This window comes from Hippopotamus amphibius, chromosome 3 (genome assembly GCF_030028045.1).
Source record: "Hippopotamus amphibius kiboko isolate mHipAmp2 chromosome 3, mHipAmp2.hap2, whole genome shotgun sequence".
Classification (NCBI taxonomy): domain Eukaryota; kingdom Metazoa; phylum Chordata; class Mammalia; order Artiodactyla; family Hippopotamidae; genus Hippopotamus; species Hippopotamus amphibius.
Window position 1 is genome coordinate 49,672,147 of NC_080188.1, and position 18,377 is coordinate 49,690,523.

Consider the following 18,377-nt stretch of genomic DNA (forward strand, 5'->3'; position numbering starts at 1 on the left):
CAATAAACATGCTGAAAATTTAAACTTGTACAGTGAAAAAAAAGGCATCCCCTAAGTACAGTTCTGTTGTGTTGCAGTCTTAACCAATATTTATTAAGCTCATATTTTATTTAGAATTGTATACTACAGGTTCTGGAGATACAAAAGAAGTGAAGGAAATGGTTCTTTGATCTCATAGTGGAGAGGCAAGATAAACAGAATCTGAAAGCATACAAGAAATAGCAGCCAGTGTAAATAAGTTACAGATTTCCTGGTACAAAGGCACCTGAATGCAAAGAATGTAGATCTAGGCAGAGCTTGCTGCAGACTGAGGGCAGAGAGGGCTGGTGGCCTTGCTGGATTACAGCGACAGAGGGGAGGGAAGACTCTCAGTTGGGGAGAGACCATGTGAATCGTAGGTTATTACTATCTCTATGCTTTTTTCCTGGGTATGGATATTGGGTATTGGCCTTAGAGTTTAAGAGCTCAGTGAAGTCTTTTTGGCACAAATACTTTTAAAAACATATGTGGTGGCCCTACCCAACCTCCACAGACACTCTCTGTGACAGAGAAGGGCAGCTGTACCTGCTTCAGTCACTCGGCTTCAGCTCGTGAGGAAACAAAGCTTCCACTTAAAGCAAAAGAAAGCTATAAAGTCACTTGTGGTTGTGATGTTATCTTTTCTTGCACACACACAAAAAATCTATGATTCTTGATTGCTATCAGTCCTGAGTCTGGAGGACTTCCTGGAGGTTTGTAGGAGGAGAATAACCCTTACATGTACATCATACCCTCATGTTTGGAGAGAAATCCTACATGGAAAGCTTCAGGCAAAAAAAAATTGGTAAATTCATTGATGAGGACGAATTGAGTTATGAGAAAGGAATGTACCATATTAACTGCTGAGAGCGGGCCCCTAAACACTGATTTCTACCCTTTTTTTCCCCTTAGGATCCACATTTCAGTGCAGATCCCACACCAGGATGGAATGCTGCCCCTTATCTCCACCATGCCATTGCACAACTTGCATTTTCTGCTATCTGAGTCCATCTACAGACACCAGCACGTCTGCTCCAATCTCATCACCACCCGTGACCTGAGAGGCACCTCAGGTGAGGAAAGAGTTCCCTGCTGGCTTGCCCAGCCCTGCCCAGTACAGTGACCCTTAGGGATACGGCTAAGAAGACTCAGCTTTTCATGTTTTCTGGTCCTCAAAATCTGCATAGTTAGCGGATTTCCTCCTTAGCAAGCAACCAAACATAGGCAGCTCAGACAGTGAAGTGAAAAGGAAAAAATAAGGACCTTGGAATGAAACTGACAGGTTCCAGTTCCTATTTCACTCCCTATCCAACTGAATAAAAATAGCTGGACATCTCTGAGCCAACTGCTTTCTTATCTATACCATAAGGGTAATAATTGCTACCAATCAAGGTGGGGATTAAATGCATCGACATTTTTAAAGCCCGTCTTGGTAAATTTTAGCTCCTTCCTTCTCCTGTGTTTGGCTCTGTGCTCTAAAATCCCATTGTCTCAGCATTTTAGAAGGCTCACGTGTGGATGTTAAATATTATAGGATGGTTCTCCAGGAGCAGGAGCTAAGGGGGAGTTTGGGGTATGAGATGTTTATTAGGGACCCACATCTCCTAAAGAAAAGGAGAGGAAGCAGAATTGGGCAGAGGGAGAAGTTTACCTGAAGTGCAGCTGATGAACCGCCTCTTTGGGGAGTTCTGGAAAGAACCCATCCATCAAACTTGTCCTACTTCCAGCTCCAATGGACAGACCTCTCTACCCCACCTCGCTCAGTCCTTGCAGGCTGCTCGAGCAAGAGCGTGACCTCGGGCTCTGCAGCTGATGCAGACCTGAGGGAGCTGACAGCTGAGGCAATGCATCTCCGTGTTCACCAGGGCAGACATTTTACTTTACAGAGAATCCTGTCCATTTCCATTCACCTTAGCAAGCGCACATTAAATGAGCATTTCCTCCCTTCACAACTGATGAATCATTTAACAGTGTTTTTGAAGATAGAAAAGCATTCGTGTGCTCTTCCATATTCATTAAACATCACTTTGGGTAGTGATGGTCTTTATACAGTAGAAATAAGTGAAGTGTAAATGATTTGTAAATCACTGAGCTACAGATGAAAGTTTAATTGGTCCACATATGCAAGCTAGTGAAAGAAACATACCATGTTTATAGGCTGAGAGTTTGTACCTCTTCCTACTTAAATGAAATTCAACACATGTTAATTGAGACCCTAGTCCTTGTGGGGCAGAGGGCTGGGTGCCGGTGTCAAACATTCTGAGAAATGCATCAGTTCTTTCAGAATACTATAGTTGCTTTAAGTACTATACAAATTTTAACCCTAATATTCTAAAATTGTATGTGTCTTCAGCTCTCTGCGGCATAAAGGTCTTCCTTAATTTAGAACAGTTCAGTTGCTTGGCAGCATTTGATCCAATAATTTTTGCCTGTAGCAGGGGAGGTTTAGTCAAGCATCATTAGCAAGCTATTTACTCATTAACACAAAATTAAGACTTTTTTCTTCCAGAGTTCAGAAACCATAGGAGGTGGGGGAGGTAGTCAGACATTTGTTTGCTGGCTCTCCATAAAAGCTATTTCTTTAATCGGTCTTTAAAAATAATAATCCATCAACAAGTTCTCCGTATAGTTAATCCATTTCTTCAAGAACTGATTGTGAAGCATAGAACCAGACTGGCCAGGTATGACAGGCAGAGCTTCAGGGTGTTTTCTTTTCCAAGACATAGTAGGGCTACCTAGCTCTGGCTTCTTCATTTTTGGTCTCGTCTGTTCACCTTTTCTTCCCTGATTCCTGCAGCCTCTTCCATGAGTCTGTGAACCCAGTCACTCTGTTTAACACGTGGTAACAGGCAGATGACAAACTCCCCTCGGCTTCTCACCAAAGCTTGTGCTGGGAGCCCTGGGCTGTTCTATTAATCGTCTCAGTTGGAGGGAAAGCTCTCTCATGTCCCAAGGACGTGTCCGCTCTCCCTACCCAGCTCCTTGGCAGCTGGCGAAGGGCAAGTCCACAACTGAGTGACTGCTCCTTGCTCCTGCCTCCCCCGCAGAGGCAGGGTTCCTGGACGACAGGGTCCACGACAGCACGGCCCTGGGGCCTGGCTATGATCGCCCCTTCCAGTTTGACCCCAGCGTGCGGGAGCCCAAGACCATCCAGCTCTACAAACACCTGAACCTGAAGAGCTGCGTCTGGACGTTTGATGCCTATTACGACATGACGGAGCTAATTGACATCTGTGGGGGGTCTGTAACTGCCGACTTCCAGGTGGGTGCCCCAGGGGTCTGTCTGAAGGCTGTGTGCATCTGGGTGTCATGTGAAACTTTCCTCATCCCTGAAGCACCTCAGCTGGTACGTTGCATCCAGTTGCCCCCGGAACTGAACCAACCAAGGGAGTCTTCTTTATATAAGTCCCTCAAGAGAGACCTTAGCAGCATGGTGGCTAGAGTGCCCAAAGTCCTCTAAATCAATTAATTGGAAAACTAATGCGGAAAATGTTTAGATTAAGGTGAAGAAAATTAACTGTCTGGCACAGTCATTTATATAAAAATCTAATAGTTTTACTTCTCTCAGTATATATATTTTTTCCTCTGGGTATATTTTGGAAAGCCAAAAAGATTTACCTTTGATGGGAAGGTTATTACTAAGTTGATGTGTTCTCCCCACGTGGGGAAATGAGTCCAAATGACAGGTGGAGCGCCTCCTCTTTCTGCAAACAAGTAGAGCACTGTTGTCTCAAGCATCATGAAGAGGTAACGGTTTAAAACACCTTGCTTTCATATCTATTCCAAACCTATGCCTAACTGACAACCCTTGCAAAAACAGACACTTTTAAACGATGTTTAATAGTCACTAAACATCAGTAACCAAAACAATGTTACAGCAAGAAGTTATAGTCATAGGAAGGCAGTTATATCAAAGGGACTAGGCTAATGCGTCCTCAGGGGGAAATTAATTCTAAAGAAGGTTCTACCCAATTTTAAGTAGTTATCTCAGTGAACTAAAAATCAGATGTTTGTTCTTCACTTCAAATCAGGTTTAACCACACTGAAAGAGGGGAACCTGTAGAGGGACTTAGAGTAATCATTTTAGGCAAGTTTCTTTGATTAAAATTCGTTATGTGTCCTTGAGATGTGTCTCATTTTGGTTAACTCTCATTTTGTTTACACTAGCGCCCTCTACTGAATAGAATTTTAAGGCATTCTTAGGCTTGCTTTCTGTTTCTGCAGTTGCATAACCTACATTCACTTTCAAAAATGCAACCTTAAATGATTGTTTCCCCCTCTGGCCCCTCAAAAATTAGTATTCTCTGTTCTTCATGACTTTAATTACAGTTTTGGATATTTTTACTCAGAATGTGCTTAAAAATTGCAAAGACAAGAAATTTTTATCATATGTCCTACTTCTTCAACCAATACAGAAAGAATGTATACACAGAAGCACCTCATTGTTGTCTGTTTCTTTAAAAATAGCTGAAACAGGTGGCATACAGTGGAAAGAATATGGAACTTAGAACCAGGCCCTAGTTCATATTTCTTCATCAGCTGTCAGCAGAGCTGGATGAGACATAACCTGTCTGAACATTATCTGAAATTGTCACTAACAATCTCAGTGTGAGAAGGCATTTAACACCGTGTCTGGCGCAAAATATTTGTGCAGTAAATATTTATAATGGTTGTTTTTCCTTTTTAAGGATTAGTGAGTAATGTGAAGTTTAAAGGAGAATAAACAGAAATGGGAAAAATTAATTTTACCAGTCAGGTAGAAAATTTTTGGAAGTTGTAATATCAACAATGGTGAGATTAAGGCATGCATCTTTAATAACACCTGTATATGAAGAGGACAGAACATGGTGTGAGACCCGGATAAAATCTGGAAATTTTTTAAAGAAGACAGAGTAAGGCATTTCACAATAGGTTTTTAAGTGAATATGGAATTAGTGCAGTCTTTTGAGAAACTTAGAATCCAGCTGACAACTCTGAATGTGAGAGAATACTTTGGAAAAATAAAGTTTTGTTGCCCTAAATATTGATAAAGCATTTGGCTCTTTCCCTTAACTATCCATGGAAACACTTTACGTGGGTAAAGTATTTTCAAACAAAAAAATGTGTTTAAGTTCCATAGTGGATTATAGCATTTGGCCAATGACAAAATAAAATTGCCTTAAACTAAGCTTTTTGGTTATAAAGGAAATATATATATATATATATTTATAGAGGAAAATGTAAAACATTTAAAAGTGAATAAACTAACTTCCCCACTCGTATACACATATACACTGTTAGCTTCTTCATGAAAGCTTCTGCTTATATTTTATCTTTCAATCCAGTTTTTGTTAATTGCATAGTAAAATGAAAATTATAGAGTCGAATTAATAGCAATAACAGGAACCCCTTTAGAAAAAGTGGTCTCTTGGAAGTATGATGTGCTGCCTTTTCAAACTTATTTCTACAAATCATTGAACGAGATGGGAAATTATCCCAGTAGGTGAAGCTCTAAGCTGTCTGTTGGTACGTTTCATAGGTATGATATCCAAATCCCACTCCCTTCTTTCCTTTTGGAGGAGATGTAAGTACTTACTAAAACATCCAAGTCAGCCTCACTTTCATCCAAGGATCCAGGCTTGGGCATCTTCCCAATTAAGGTTGCCTCTTGCTCTGCCACAGCTCCCTGGAAATTACAGTCAGCCAGGGACTATGTGCTTACAGTAGATCCCAGATCTGCCCAGATCCTTTGTGAATAACTGTGATGGCTTAAAAATCTCAGCCAGGACTTCCAGCAAATGAACAGTAGTGGCAGAGCTTCTCACACTTCAAACGTATTTTTGTTTAAGTGTCACCTCCTCAGAAAAGCCTTCCCAGATGATCTTACCTAAAGAAGCATCCTGGCCACATCCCATCCCTTTATTTCCTTTATCTTTTTAATTTATGTATCTCCCTTACGAGGCTGTAGGTTCCATTAGGGCAGTGATTTGGGTTTTTTCCCACTGCTGAGAACGCAGTTCCTAGCCTGGTGCCTGGCACAATCGTGGGCACTTGATTAATACTAAGTGACTGAGTGAATTAAGATTGAACTGAGATATGAGTCGCATATGCCTTTTCATCCCGGGGAGACATAACCCTCTCTGTGTGCACACAGGTGAGAGACTCTGCTCAGTCATTCCTGACAGTGCACGTGCCTCTCTACGTGTCCTACATCTATGTGACAGCCCCCAGGGGCTGGGCCTCCTTGGAGCACCACACGGAGATGGAGTTTTCCTTCTTCTATGACACTGTTCTCTGGAGAACAGGTATACCCACTGACATCTTAACGAGTCTTACCTTATGCTCAAGCAAGATTAAAAGAAAAAAAAAATAAGTAGTGACTTTTAATAGTGACTTTCATTCCTCATCCTGTCATCCTATATATAGTCAAAGGAGAGCCACGTAAAGTCTAGAAGGTATATAAATCTGTGGTACCTGAAAAAGAATGATGTTGATATATGTTGATGCTGATGGGCCTCCAGCATCATGATGAATTCCATCCAGAGAGCCAGGGGCCCGGAGTAGAGGAAGGCAAGTGACAGGTAGATCCTATACTGTCCGCTAGGGGTTCAGATGAGTGTGTGTTCTTTGGAATATAGTCATGTTCATTTCCTCCTAGGTGAAAACGGTGTAATTCGCGTTGTTTAAGGAGCAAAGGGTCTTGAAATCAGATGCATGGAAATGGAAAAATATATCAAGAATAACCTCATTTTATTCATTTGGTGTCGTTTGCTCTTTTGTTGCATTCTTTTTTAAAAAAAATATTTATTTATTTATTTATTGGCTGCATTGGGTCTTCATTGCTATGCACGGGCTTCCTCTAGCTGCTGAGAGCAGGGGCTACTCTTCGTTGCGGTGCGCAGGCTTCTCCGTGCAGTGGCTTCTCTCGTTTCAGGCCCTAGGCACACAGGCTCCGTAGTTGTGGTGCACGGACTTAGTTGCTCTGCGGCATGTGGGATCTTCCCAGACCAGGGATCAAACCCGTGTCCCCTGCATTGGTAGGCAGATTCTTAACCACTGCGCCACCAGGCAAGTCCCTTTTGTTGCATTCTTAAAAGTAGGGAGGTTAACCCTACTTTTACTTCAGGGACTGCAGTGCTGAATTTTTAAAATGAGCTTCCCCTCAGGCTTGTCTCTGTTACTGCTCTCGTTGAGAGGAGCCTGCCCCCACCCCACCAGGGCCTGGATTGGTGACCATCCTTCAGCTAGGAGCCTGCACCTCTCTTGTGTTCCCCTGACCCACCTTCTCCCACTTCTGCCTCATCAACATCCCTTAAAACTCCATGATTCTCTCCCCCAGCACTCCCGTGAGGCTGAGGTGATTTTTGCTTTTTTACCATTTTTCAGCGTTCTATTCTTCAAACACAACCCCAAGCTCCTTTCCCCTTATTCTATTGCCCCCGTTCTTTCTCTCTCCCTCCCTGGTGGTAATTTACTTGATCTGAGGCAGAGTTACTTGATTTGAGGAGATTTCTTTAGATAGGGCTTCACTTCTAGTAAAGGAAAATACTCTTTCCTTCTGTTAAATGGTTTGAGCTCAAATCATTTATTTGCTTTATATTTCCCATAAAATAACTTCAGGAAGTTTTTACACTCTGGGTCAGATAATTCCTTGAGCTTGGGGTTTTTTAAACTTTATTTTCCCCCCTCCTTTGGTGACTCTTTAGTTTTCGGTCATTCTGAGTTCAGTGGGTATCGTGATTGCAGTAGCCCACATGAAAGCCACAGGTGACTCATGTCATGCTGTGTATAGCTGGCCTTCCACAAGCTAACCTTTAACTCTTCATTGCTTTCAATATGAAATGTAGCCACCAGGACATTGGTTATTGTTCGGTTAAGTCCTGAAAGGTGTCCTGGTGAGGAGAGGAAAATACAGTATGAAGCAGATGTGCCATAAACACATCCTGGTGTAAAATTAATAGTAAGAAGTTTTAGGGACCTTTTTTTTTTTTTTTTTTTTGAGCTCTGGGCTGGGACCCTGCAACTGGACTAAGTGGCATCTTCAGGTATAAAGAGACTATGTCAAGAGAATAGAATTGTGAAAAAAAAACAAGTAAGATGAATTATGTTACAATGTTAACTGGCACGTGTCTCTAAATAGACTGTGTGTTCACGCAATTATGTACATTTGTCCTGTTACATTCAAGTAAATGTGCAGCTCTACTTAGAGGTGTCACTGGGCTAACTCACGTGTAGGCTACTGTCTGTCTGGGAGATCTTCTCCAAGCCCTCACTTGGATGTTTTGTGTATGGTTTCCTGCCCAGGAATCCAGACGGACAGTGTGCTCTCTGCCAGGCTTCAGATAATAAGAATCTACATTCGAGAGGATGGACGCCTGGTCATTGAATTCAAGACCCACGCCAAATTCAGAGGTAATGTCAGTGCCATTTTTTTCCTATTACAAAGAAACATTCAAACATAGACAGAAGTTGAAAGAATAGAACAGTGAAGAACAAAGTCAGCAATTGTTAACATTTCTCTGTGTGTGTGTGTCCACACCCATGCATGTGTACCCATTTTTTTGTCACACCATTTGAAGATAGGTTGCAGGCTTCATGCCAAGTCACACTATATACTTCAGAAGACATCTCCTGAAACAAGGCCTTTCTCTTACGCATCATAGTAGCATTACCATAGCCAAGATATTTAACACTGATCCAATAATTCATACTCCCTCTGTTGTCCCACAAACGTCTTTTCTAGTTGTTTTTATATTTGTTTGTATTTACTTTGCATCTGTTTATATAAAAAGAAGGTGAATCCAATCAAGATGCACGTTACATTTTGACGGTTAAACCTCCGTAGTCTCTTGAATGTAAAATAGTCTCCCTGCTTTTATTTATTCATGACACTATATCGCTGTAGTTTGAAAGAGTTGAGGTGTCTTGCTGAGTAACCCTTAGCTTTCCAATGATGTTTACAATTGCCTCCTTCCACCAGGGACTTGAGCGGCCCTAGGTGAGATTTTTTTAATCTGAAATTGATATTTCTATTTATAAACTACTGAGCTCTTTCTGCCTCTAAGAAACGTTGGCTGGAGTTCAGAGCTAAGTGTGTTCCATGTTCCTTGTCACATAAGGACTCGTGTTATTGTGAGTGTGCTCGTTAGTGTAATTTCTACAGCGCACACTCACGCTGTTTAGGAATATATGTGACCATCACGGCCGTGATGAGCAGGGTAGTGGGCTGGAGCAAGAGGCCATGCTGTCCCAACCCGTGTGGATATATTCTCAGGGGCGGGTGGGTGGCTATAACCTTGTTTTATAGCGGAATATTAATTCAGTTCTAAGGCTTTCGTAGGGGATTCACCACAAGCACAATAAAACCTACGTATTTCCCTGTGTTTCCCCTTGAAATAGGGCAGTTTGTGATGGAGCACCACACCCTCCCTGATGTGAAATCATTCATACTGACTCCAGACCACCTTGGAGGAATTGAATTTGACCTGCAGCTCCTTTGGAGTGCTCAGACTTTTGATTCTCCTTACCAACTCTGGAGAGCCACAAGCTCTTATAACAGGTAAATGCAGGATGGCGTTCAGGAGTAAATCTGAAATGTTCTCAGTTTCTTTTTTTTAAATTAATTTATGTATTAATTTGTTTGTTTGTTTGTTTTTGGCTGCGTTAGGTCTTCGTTGCTCTTGGGCTTTCTCTAGTTTTGGCGAACAGGGGCTACTCTTTGTTGCAGCACACGGGCTTCTCATTGTGGTGGCTTCTCTTGTGGAGTACGTGCTCTAGGAGTGCGGGCTTCAGTAGTTGCAGTGGACTGGCTCAGCAGTTGCGGCGCACAAGCTTAGTTGTTCCGCGGCATGTGTAATCTCCCCGGACCAGGGCTTGAACCCTTGTCCACTACATTGGCAGGTGGATTCTTAACCACTGCGCCACCAGGGAAGTCCATGAAATGTTTTCAGTTTCTTTAAGGGCTTGTATTCAAAAGCTGAGTTTCTAGTTTAAAAGGGAGATTGACAGAAACAGTCTTTTGACAAATAGAAAAAGAAACAGGTGTAATTCAGATCAACTTCTGATGTACAAATCGGGGCGTGTTCACCCTTATTCCCAGGGTAAGAACAAGCAGGGTGCACATCACCTTTGTCTCCCGCTGGCCAGAACTTAGTCACGTGGCACATCCACCTGCAAAGGAGGCTGGGAAAGTGTCCAACTAAAACCTTAGCATAATAAAGAAATTTCATTCCAATTACCACACCCACTGCGCGGTCTGAGGGGAGGAGCAACGGGATCTGGCCGGACTTTTGGAAAGCCAGCGGCAGGCATAGGCACTTCTGCCTCATTAAATATTTCTATGAATTCAGAGTTACTATTCACATTATACACATCAATTTTCATGTAATTCAAATATAGCACCCGATGTCTCATTTCATGCTGGTCCAAACTTTGGAGGAAGGTAAGGATCATGTGGGGAAACTGCAGACATACAGACACATAAACTTTTGGGGCACAAAGGGGCTTAGAAACTAAGCCCTGCAAGTTTGCCTGGTTTGTCTAAAATCACACAACCGTGGCAGAGGCAAAGCAAGGGTGGGGTTAGACTATCCCCCCATTTCCAGCTTGTGCCATTCCACTAAACTGACCCAGGCTGTGTCCTAAAAGTTTGTTTGTTTATTTATTTATTTTTACCAAATCTTTGCTATCACTTTACTAATAAACAGATACAAATAATACAAAAGAAATTGTCCAAGAACGAACACGGAGGATGTGAGAAATGTTCACGGATCACGATAGTTAGAATTAAGATTCACGGCCCTGAGCTCCTCATTCAATGAATGGCAGCCTCCCAAGGCCCTTGAAGAATCTTCCTGAAGCTTCTGGCTGTCTGGCTGCCTTCTAGGCAACCTGCCAGGGCTGGGCTGCTATTGGATGACCAGTGTGGGAAACGAAGTAGGTAAAGCTGCAAAGGCGCTACAGTCTCAGGGTCATGACCTAGAGAATCCCATGTCCCACCATAAACACAGAAATTCCCAGCAAATCATCTCCCATGAGATGTTCTTCCACTTCACTTAAAGGGATGAGGCTGTAGAGTTTGGGAAAGAAGCCTTGAAACTGAATGCTAATGAAATGAATGGGGTGTGGGAGAGTTCTCTGGAGTGAGGTCATTTAACCTTGAGAACTTTGTTGCCTCTTTCATCAGAGCAGCAGCAGCAGCTGACACGGTCACATCTCAGTAAATAAAAGCTTTTGCAGTGAAGAATGTGTGACAGGTTGTCAGTCAACAAGAAACATTAAACAGAAATTGTCGAGTAAGTTTCATGGGAATGTAGGAAGTGGCCAGCTCTGTTTTGCCTTCACCAGAGCCTTTTAGATTTTTATCAACAGTATGCTTTTCTCAGCATTCCTCACACAAAGGACTTGACTAAATGAAAGGAGCTCTATTTAACACCTCTGGATAGTACTCCAAAGGTTAAAACAATCACTGATGAATTCCTGAAAACTGTGTTTGCAGACCCGTAAAGTTCTTGGTTGGAGGCTGAGCACAAATATCATCTGAAAATCATTTAATGAAGTGTATTTCTGGGTAAGTAAATAATCTATAAATTAGTCCCTCTAACCACAGGCTGCCTGTGTGTTTCCAGGAAGGACTACTCCGGGGAGTACACCATCTACCTGATCCCTTGCACTGTGCAGCCCACGCAGCCTTGGGTGGACCCAGGAGAAAAGCCTTTGGCGTGCACCGCACATGCCCCAGAAAGGTAGGGAAAGAGCCTCACTATTATGAACTTACCTACTTGCTAACATTTATTTGTATTTAACCCCAAAACCAATGTTTGTGATGCTGTCCCGATCATTCCCTGACACGAAATAGCGAGGCGAGCTGTCTGACCCACTTTCCCAACTCAGATGGAGTAAGACAGCGCTCTGTCGTCTCATACTGTGCACATGTGTCCTTTTTATGGTCTGTGTAGTGCCTTGTTTTTCGAATCTTTGAGCTTTGTGTTGGTGATTTTGCTGTTTAAAATAGCTCCCCGCATAGTGCCGAAGTGCTATCTAGTTTCCTAAGTACAAGAAGGTGGTGGTGAGCCTGATGGAGTATCGGATGAGCTTCATTCAAGCATGAATTTCAGTTCTGTTGCCATGAGTTCTATGTTGATGAATCAACAATATATATCAAATAAGGTGTTTTTAAACAGAAACATGCATAGAACAGTGTTAGGTATTGATCACCAATGAAAATGTTGTGACCGGAGGCTGCAGGAACTCGACCCTGTATTCCGCCCCCAGGAGCAGAGGTTCACTGTTCATTCATTCAGTGCTCACGGTGACTGTATAGAACGTAACAAGAATCAACTGTCCGTCAGTGTCCATCAGCCCATCCCCACCTCTGACCAGAGACTGTCCACGTTGTGCCAGTGTTCATTCATTCAGCCAGTCTTTATTCAGCTCTTAACGTGTGCTTTGCTCTGGCCTCAGCATGGAGATTACAGCAGAGGATTAGAAGTCACCTCTGCTCCCAAGCACTGTCTAGTCTAGTGCCACCTTTCTAGGAGCTGAGCAAAGTGAATAGAAAACATTTTGGAGAGAAGACACTGAAGACAGAAACTGACATTATCATTAAGAGAAGATAATTTGGAATGTGACTTTCAAATTAAGACTCTGAGACTTGGCCATTGGATTTGGCGATATGGAAGTCATTGAAGATCTTGACAAAGGGCAGGTTCAGTAGACTGGAGGGGATGAAGCCTGGTTGGAGTGGGTTCAAGAGAGAGAGGCAAGAATGTGGAGACAAGAGGGAAAAAACAATGCTTAAGGAGTTTTGCTGTAAAGGATGTCAGATAGAGGGGCATTAGAGGGAAACAGATGAAGGGTCAAAGGAGGTTTTATTTGTCTGTGTTTTAGGGTGCAAAATATTTCAGGATGTTTGCATGCTGGCAGGAATAACCCTGTTGGTCTGTTAGGGTAAATTTGACAGTGCAGGGGGGAGAGGGAAGATGTGCAGAGCCAAGTCCTTGAGTAGGGCAGGGGACAGCCCTGGGACATGAGGGGAGGGCCAGCCCTGGCCAGAAGCACAGAGGGTTCATCCACTGAGAGAGGAAGGCAAGAACAGTCTATGGATACAGGTGAAGGGAGAATTAGTAGATTGGGAGGGTAAGGATGATAAAGGAGACATCTGACTGAGTCTGTTTTCTCCATGAAATGAGAAGCCAAGCATTAGCTGGAAGTGAGGAACAATGAGGTTTGAGAAGAGAGGGGGAAGTAAAACCGAGTCATCTCAGAGAGTGGGGAAGTACGCTACAGATGGCAGGAGATCGGTAGTGCTGAAGGCCCAACTGAGTTGTTTTTAAATTTCCACATCACTGATATGAAGGTGAACAGCGTACATTGAAAGTGTATGCAGTTTGATAAGTTGTCGCATACGTGTACACTCATGTAAGATCACCACAATTAAAATAGCGAATATATCCCTTTCCCTCAGAAGTGTCCTCGTGGCCCTTTGGTGTCCCTCTCGCCCATCCCACACCAGCCTAGCCCTCCCACCCCAGGTATCTGCTGATCTTTCTGTCACTACAGATTAGTTTGCATTTTCTACTAATTTACATAAATGGCATCCTACAGTACACATTCTTTTTCTCTGACTTCTGTTGCAACACAGTTATTTTGACTTATTCATGTTGTGTATATCAGTAGTTTGTTCCCGTTATTGTTGAGTTGTATTCTACGGTGGGGACGCACTACATTTTGTTTATAAAATTGGTCAGTTGATGGACATTTGGGTTGTTTCCAGTTTGGGCTGTTATAAATAAAGCTGCTATGAACACAGTTAGACAAGCCTTTATATGGACACGTGGTTCCTATTGTCTTGTGTAAATACCTAGGAATGGAGTGGCTGGACCCTATGGTAGATGTATGTTTAACTTCTTAGGAATGCATCACACTGTTTTCCAGTGTTTGTAAATGTGTATCTGTGTGTGTACCTTCCCACCATGAGTGTGTCAGTGTTCCCGGTCTTCTGCATCCTGGTAAACATGGTCATGGAGGGCCTGGTGTGGTTGGAGAATTAATGAGCAGGAGTAAAAGAAGAGGTGAGCTGGAAAGATCAGAGGTGGTAGTTAGAGAGTGGTGTGTCTGAAAATGAGTTTTTTTGAAGGAGGTGTCTAGTGTGACAGGAGAGCATATGTGACTGCAGTGGGGAGGAGAATTTGCTCTTTGGAGGTGAAGACATCAAGGAACTAAGAGGCTAGGGGAGCAGACGGTTCATCTGTGTGGATGTTGAAATCACCGACACTGAGGGCAGGAGCGATGGTGGAGAGCAAGTAGTCAGCCCAGTGTGGGAGGGACGGGGACCAGGAAAATAGTGGTTGGCTGCAGTAAGGAAGAACAGAGGGCAAACTGTCTGAAGAGAAATGCCGGGGAATTTTTATTCGTGTAATACATTTTTTAAATTATGAAATCTTTTAGATACCCAGAAGACCATATATCGTGGATATATAAAACCTCAAGAACATTACCTAATATGAATTGTAATTGCAATGAATTGGGTATCCCTTGGGCTGTGATACTGATGATAAAGTGAATAATAATAATGACCAGTGTTATTAGTGACTGTGCATGGAGTGCGGACCGTGTGCTGGCCTCTGTGCTAAGCTCTCAGCATTTTATTCGCATTACAGTGGTCCTCCACAAATGGGTGCTGTTATCTCCATTTTATAACTAATGAAACTGGGAGTCAAAGAAAAAAAAACAACAAAGAACGATACTGGTACCCCCAGCGCCCCTTTCAGCTGCACTCTCCCAGCTCACCACCGAGGTAACCACTGGCCTGGTGTTTGTACTTCTCCTCCCTTGTTTTGGCTTATGGTTCACCTCATACTTACTTCTACACTGTTTTGCATGTTTTTGAACTTTATATAAAAATTTCATACCGCGTGAATTCTCTTTGGAGCTTTTTTTCCCTCGGTGCATCAATGTTTACGTTGATCCAGATAGCTGCAGTTCGTTTTTCACTGCATTAAAGTTGTCTCCATAGGAATCGTCCACAATTTATTTGACCACTCTCCTCGGCTTATAATTTCAGATCCTCTCTGTTACAAAGAATACGCTATGTGTCTCTTGGTTACATGTGTGGGAAGAGTTTCTCCAGGGTAGGTGCTGGATTTTTTTTTTTAAGAGAAGAGAACAACAGAGGTTTGAAATGGCAGAAAGGAACAAAGAAGATATCAACCCCATCTCTAGTCCCAGTGCCGCCTGGGTATAGAAGTCTGCAGGGTGAAGAGTACTGCTGGGTGTCCTGAGGCTTTAGGGCTGGATATTCCTGCCTTACATCAGGGAGATCTTTACCTGTGGGTTCCCCATTATTCCCTGGGTGACTTCCCCCTTGGGCCTAACTTTGCTTTTGATCATCTCCATATCTTTTGATATGACTCCATGTGGATGCAACACAAGGACAACACACAAAATAATCAAGCCCGACTCAGGAAATTCAGACTCAATTCAAAAGAATTGTGTCTTCTGTTATGCCTATTTTTGTGAGTCTGTCATACATATCACCTTATAAATCACCATCTTCTTCATCATCACCATTATCTCAAGTCCATTATTCAATCTATTTAATCAATAAACATTTGTCCAGTGTCTTATGGCCTGGCACTGTGCGGATTCTGGTAATACCAACATCAACAAGAAAAACCTATTTCCCTGAGTCAGATAAATGAACTCTTGGTACAATTAATGATTATATCAAAGCTGTTGAAACAGGGTCAGCCCTGGTTTGTGTGGGTTTCTCCTACATTCCAAGTTCTTCCTACACCTCAGCCCTCTCAAATCTACCCCTTGGAGCAACTTCAATTAAAAGTAGGGAATGATCAGATGGACTTTAGTGGAAGAGTAAAGCATTGAAATTATCACTTGTACAAGAGTAAAGCATTCTTTAACAAATGTATGTGTTAGGAGCTTGGCCAGCATGGAAGGTACAGTGGTGAGCTGGTAGATGTGGACTGTGACTCTATGGAGCCCAGAATGGGTGAAGCAGACTTTGATCACACATTTAAATAGAACAGCAAACCACAACAAGTACTTTGGAAAAAAGCGTACAGTGTATCGAGAACAAATGATAAGGGATCTGACCCAGCCTTGGAGGGAAGAGAAAGAGGGTAAGGTTTCTAGAGAAACTAGTGCTTGAGTTGAGATCTGAAGAATTAGAGTTCACTGGGCAAGTGTCGGTGTCAGAGGAAGAAGAAGTGTTTCAGCAGAAGGTTCAGCAAGGTCCAAGTCAGGAAACTTTGAATTCTTACCGCTAATCTCGAACCGGCCCTCAGCTTTCCAGAATGAGAGGGGCAGGAAAAGCAGAGTGTTCCAGAGTCTAAAGACCAGTTAGATCATTCCTGCTCCAAAGAGCAGATGCACCGCCTAAGGACCTGAACTATATAGTCTCTCACCTGCACACACCTCTTTATTCAGTAAATATTTAGCACCTACAACAAAGTGCTGTTCACAATCCTGAGAAGGGTGGGGAAGGGAGGGCGGCTTGACTGGCAAGTGCAGAGTCTGTCCGGCTCTCAAGGAGCTCTTGTTTTTCCTGCCTTTAGATTCCTGATACCCATTGCATTCCAGCAGACCAACCGCCCTGTCCCCATTGTGTATTCACTCAATACTGAGTTTCAGCTCTGCAACAATGAGAAGGTGTTCCTGATGGATCCCAACACATCTGATATGTCACTGGCAGAAATGGATTACAAAGGGGCCTTCTCCAAAGGTAAGTCATCCCCTTCACCACAGACAGAGACTGCTGGACTTGAGAAGCTTTCGGATAGGTCCCTGGGTTAGCATCTCTGCTCATTGCCTTTCTGTCAACTCTCCAGGGAAGATTCCCCCAGCGTTGGTACCAGGGCAGCAAAGGTTTAGTCAAGGAACAGACCCATATTCTTCCTTCAGGTTATTTCAAAATAAGATCACATTCTTGGTGCAGTAATGATCAGCAGTGTGATAGTGTGGAAGAGCACTGGTCTGAGTAGAAAGAACACTGGGGTTTCCAACCAGATTCTAACACATCGTCTAACTTTGGGTAAATTGCTTCAACGCTCAGTTCCTCAGAGAGATTGCAAGATGACCCCACTGCCTGCCAGCCTCAAAGCTATAACAGATATATATACATGTCCTATCCAGCAAGCTTTCTCTACTTGAAATGGTCCCTCTGCCCCACCCCACCCCCGTCCCAAACACTGTCCCCTTGACTTTCCTCTCCTTCAGGTCTCTATCTAAATGTTAACCTCCCCAAAGAGAATTGCCTTAACCACACCAGTCAACCTAATTTAGACCGTCATATTTTTCACTTTCACAGAATGCTATTCATTTTTTATAGTACTTAACCACAATTTTTAATATTACATATATATTTCTTTACTTATTTATTGCCTATCTCTACCACTAGACTGTAAGTTCCATTAGAACAGAAATTGTGATCAAATATCAAATGTGCACACCATGCCACCAATGCCTAGGTGCTCATTAAATATTTGTTGAATGAATTAATAATAAATGAATCAAGCAACTATCTGCCTTTTCTCTCCATTATCTCTTCTGCTTTTCTCTTATTTTTAATCTTCTGCTCATATCTGAGGTTTTTTTCTCTTATCCTAAAAACACATCCCGTAACAGAAAAAGAACATCTATCATCCCTACCTCTCCCTCAGACTTCAGCCCATGTTCTCCTTTTCTTCCCTCTGAGAAGCTTCCTGAAGGAGTGGTGAGCACGCACTGTCCCCATGACCCCTCTTCCCAGTCAGTCCTCCATGCGTCTGCTGCAGGCTGGGTTTGTCCTACCACGGCTCAAAATTCTCTCCTGTCCATGACACCAAACCTATGGATTTTGACCCTTTTTTCCTGTTTGGTTTCCTTTGTACCAGCCTCGCCTGACACCATATTGCCTTTCTGACCGTGTCTCATTCTTCGGCTCCGGGTCTCCATCCTCTGCCCCATCCGTGTTGCTGTTCCCACACTCCATGCTTGGCCCCTTCTGTTCTCACTTCAGTGCTACTCCATCATCCCCATGGTTCCACCCATCCCTTTACTCTCAACTTCCTATCCTCCTCCTACTCCACAGCCATTCCACAAAAATTAGCCTTCTCCCTGGTCTCTCCTGGGCTTCATTCCCACCCTTCCACGTGCGGATCTGAACTACCAAGCCTCTCCAAGGGGATGCCATTCAGACACCCAGAGACGTCTAGAACTGGACTTATCTCCCCCCAAACATGTCCCTCTCACATCCACTGCCCCACTGACTGCATCACCATACTCCCGGTGGCTCAGGCAAAGACCTCAGGGCTATCCTCTGCTCTCCTCTGCCTCCCATAGTGCATCTATCATAAGATGAATGGCTCCAACGCCTCAATATT

The 18,377-nt window shown here is 43.1% G+C and overlaps 1 protein-coding gene across 1 annotated transcript in view; it reads left to right on the plus strand.

Moving 5' to 3' along the window:
- FRAS1 (Fraser extracellular matrix complex subunit 1) overlaps nucleotides 1-18,377 on the plus strand; it is a 505,547-nt gene that overhangs the window by 478,668 nt on the left and 8,502 nt on the right. Inside the window, exons 65-71 of the mRNA XM_057725661.1 lie at nucleotides 931-1,091; nucleotides 3,066-3,280; nucleotides 6,152-6,302; nucleotides 8,302-8,409; nucleotides 9,397-9,556; nucleotides 11,625-11,741; nucleotides 16,572-16,738. Of these exons, the coding sequence (XP_057581644.1) occupies nucleotides 931-1,091; nucleotides 3,066-3,280; nucleotides 6,152-6,302; nucleotides 8,302-8,409; nucleotides 9,397-9,556; nucleotides 11,625-11,741; nucleotides 16,572-16,738 (1,079 nt within the window). The remainder of the gene's footprint in view (nucleotides 1-930; nucleotides 1,092-3,065; nucleotides 3,281-6,151; nucleotides 6,303-8,301; nucleotides 8,410-9,396; nucleotides 9,557-11,624; nucleotides 11,742-16,571; nucleotides 16,739-18,377) is intronic.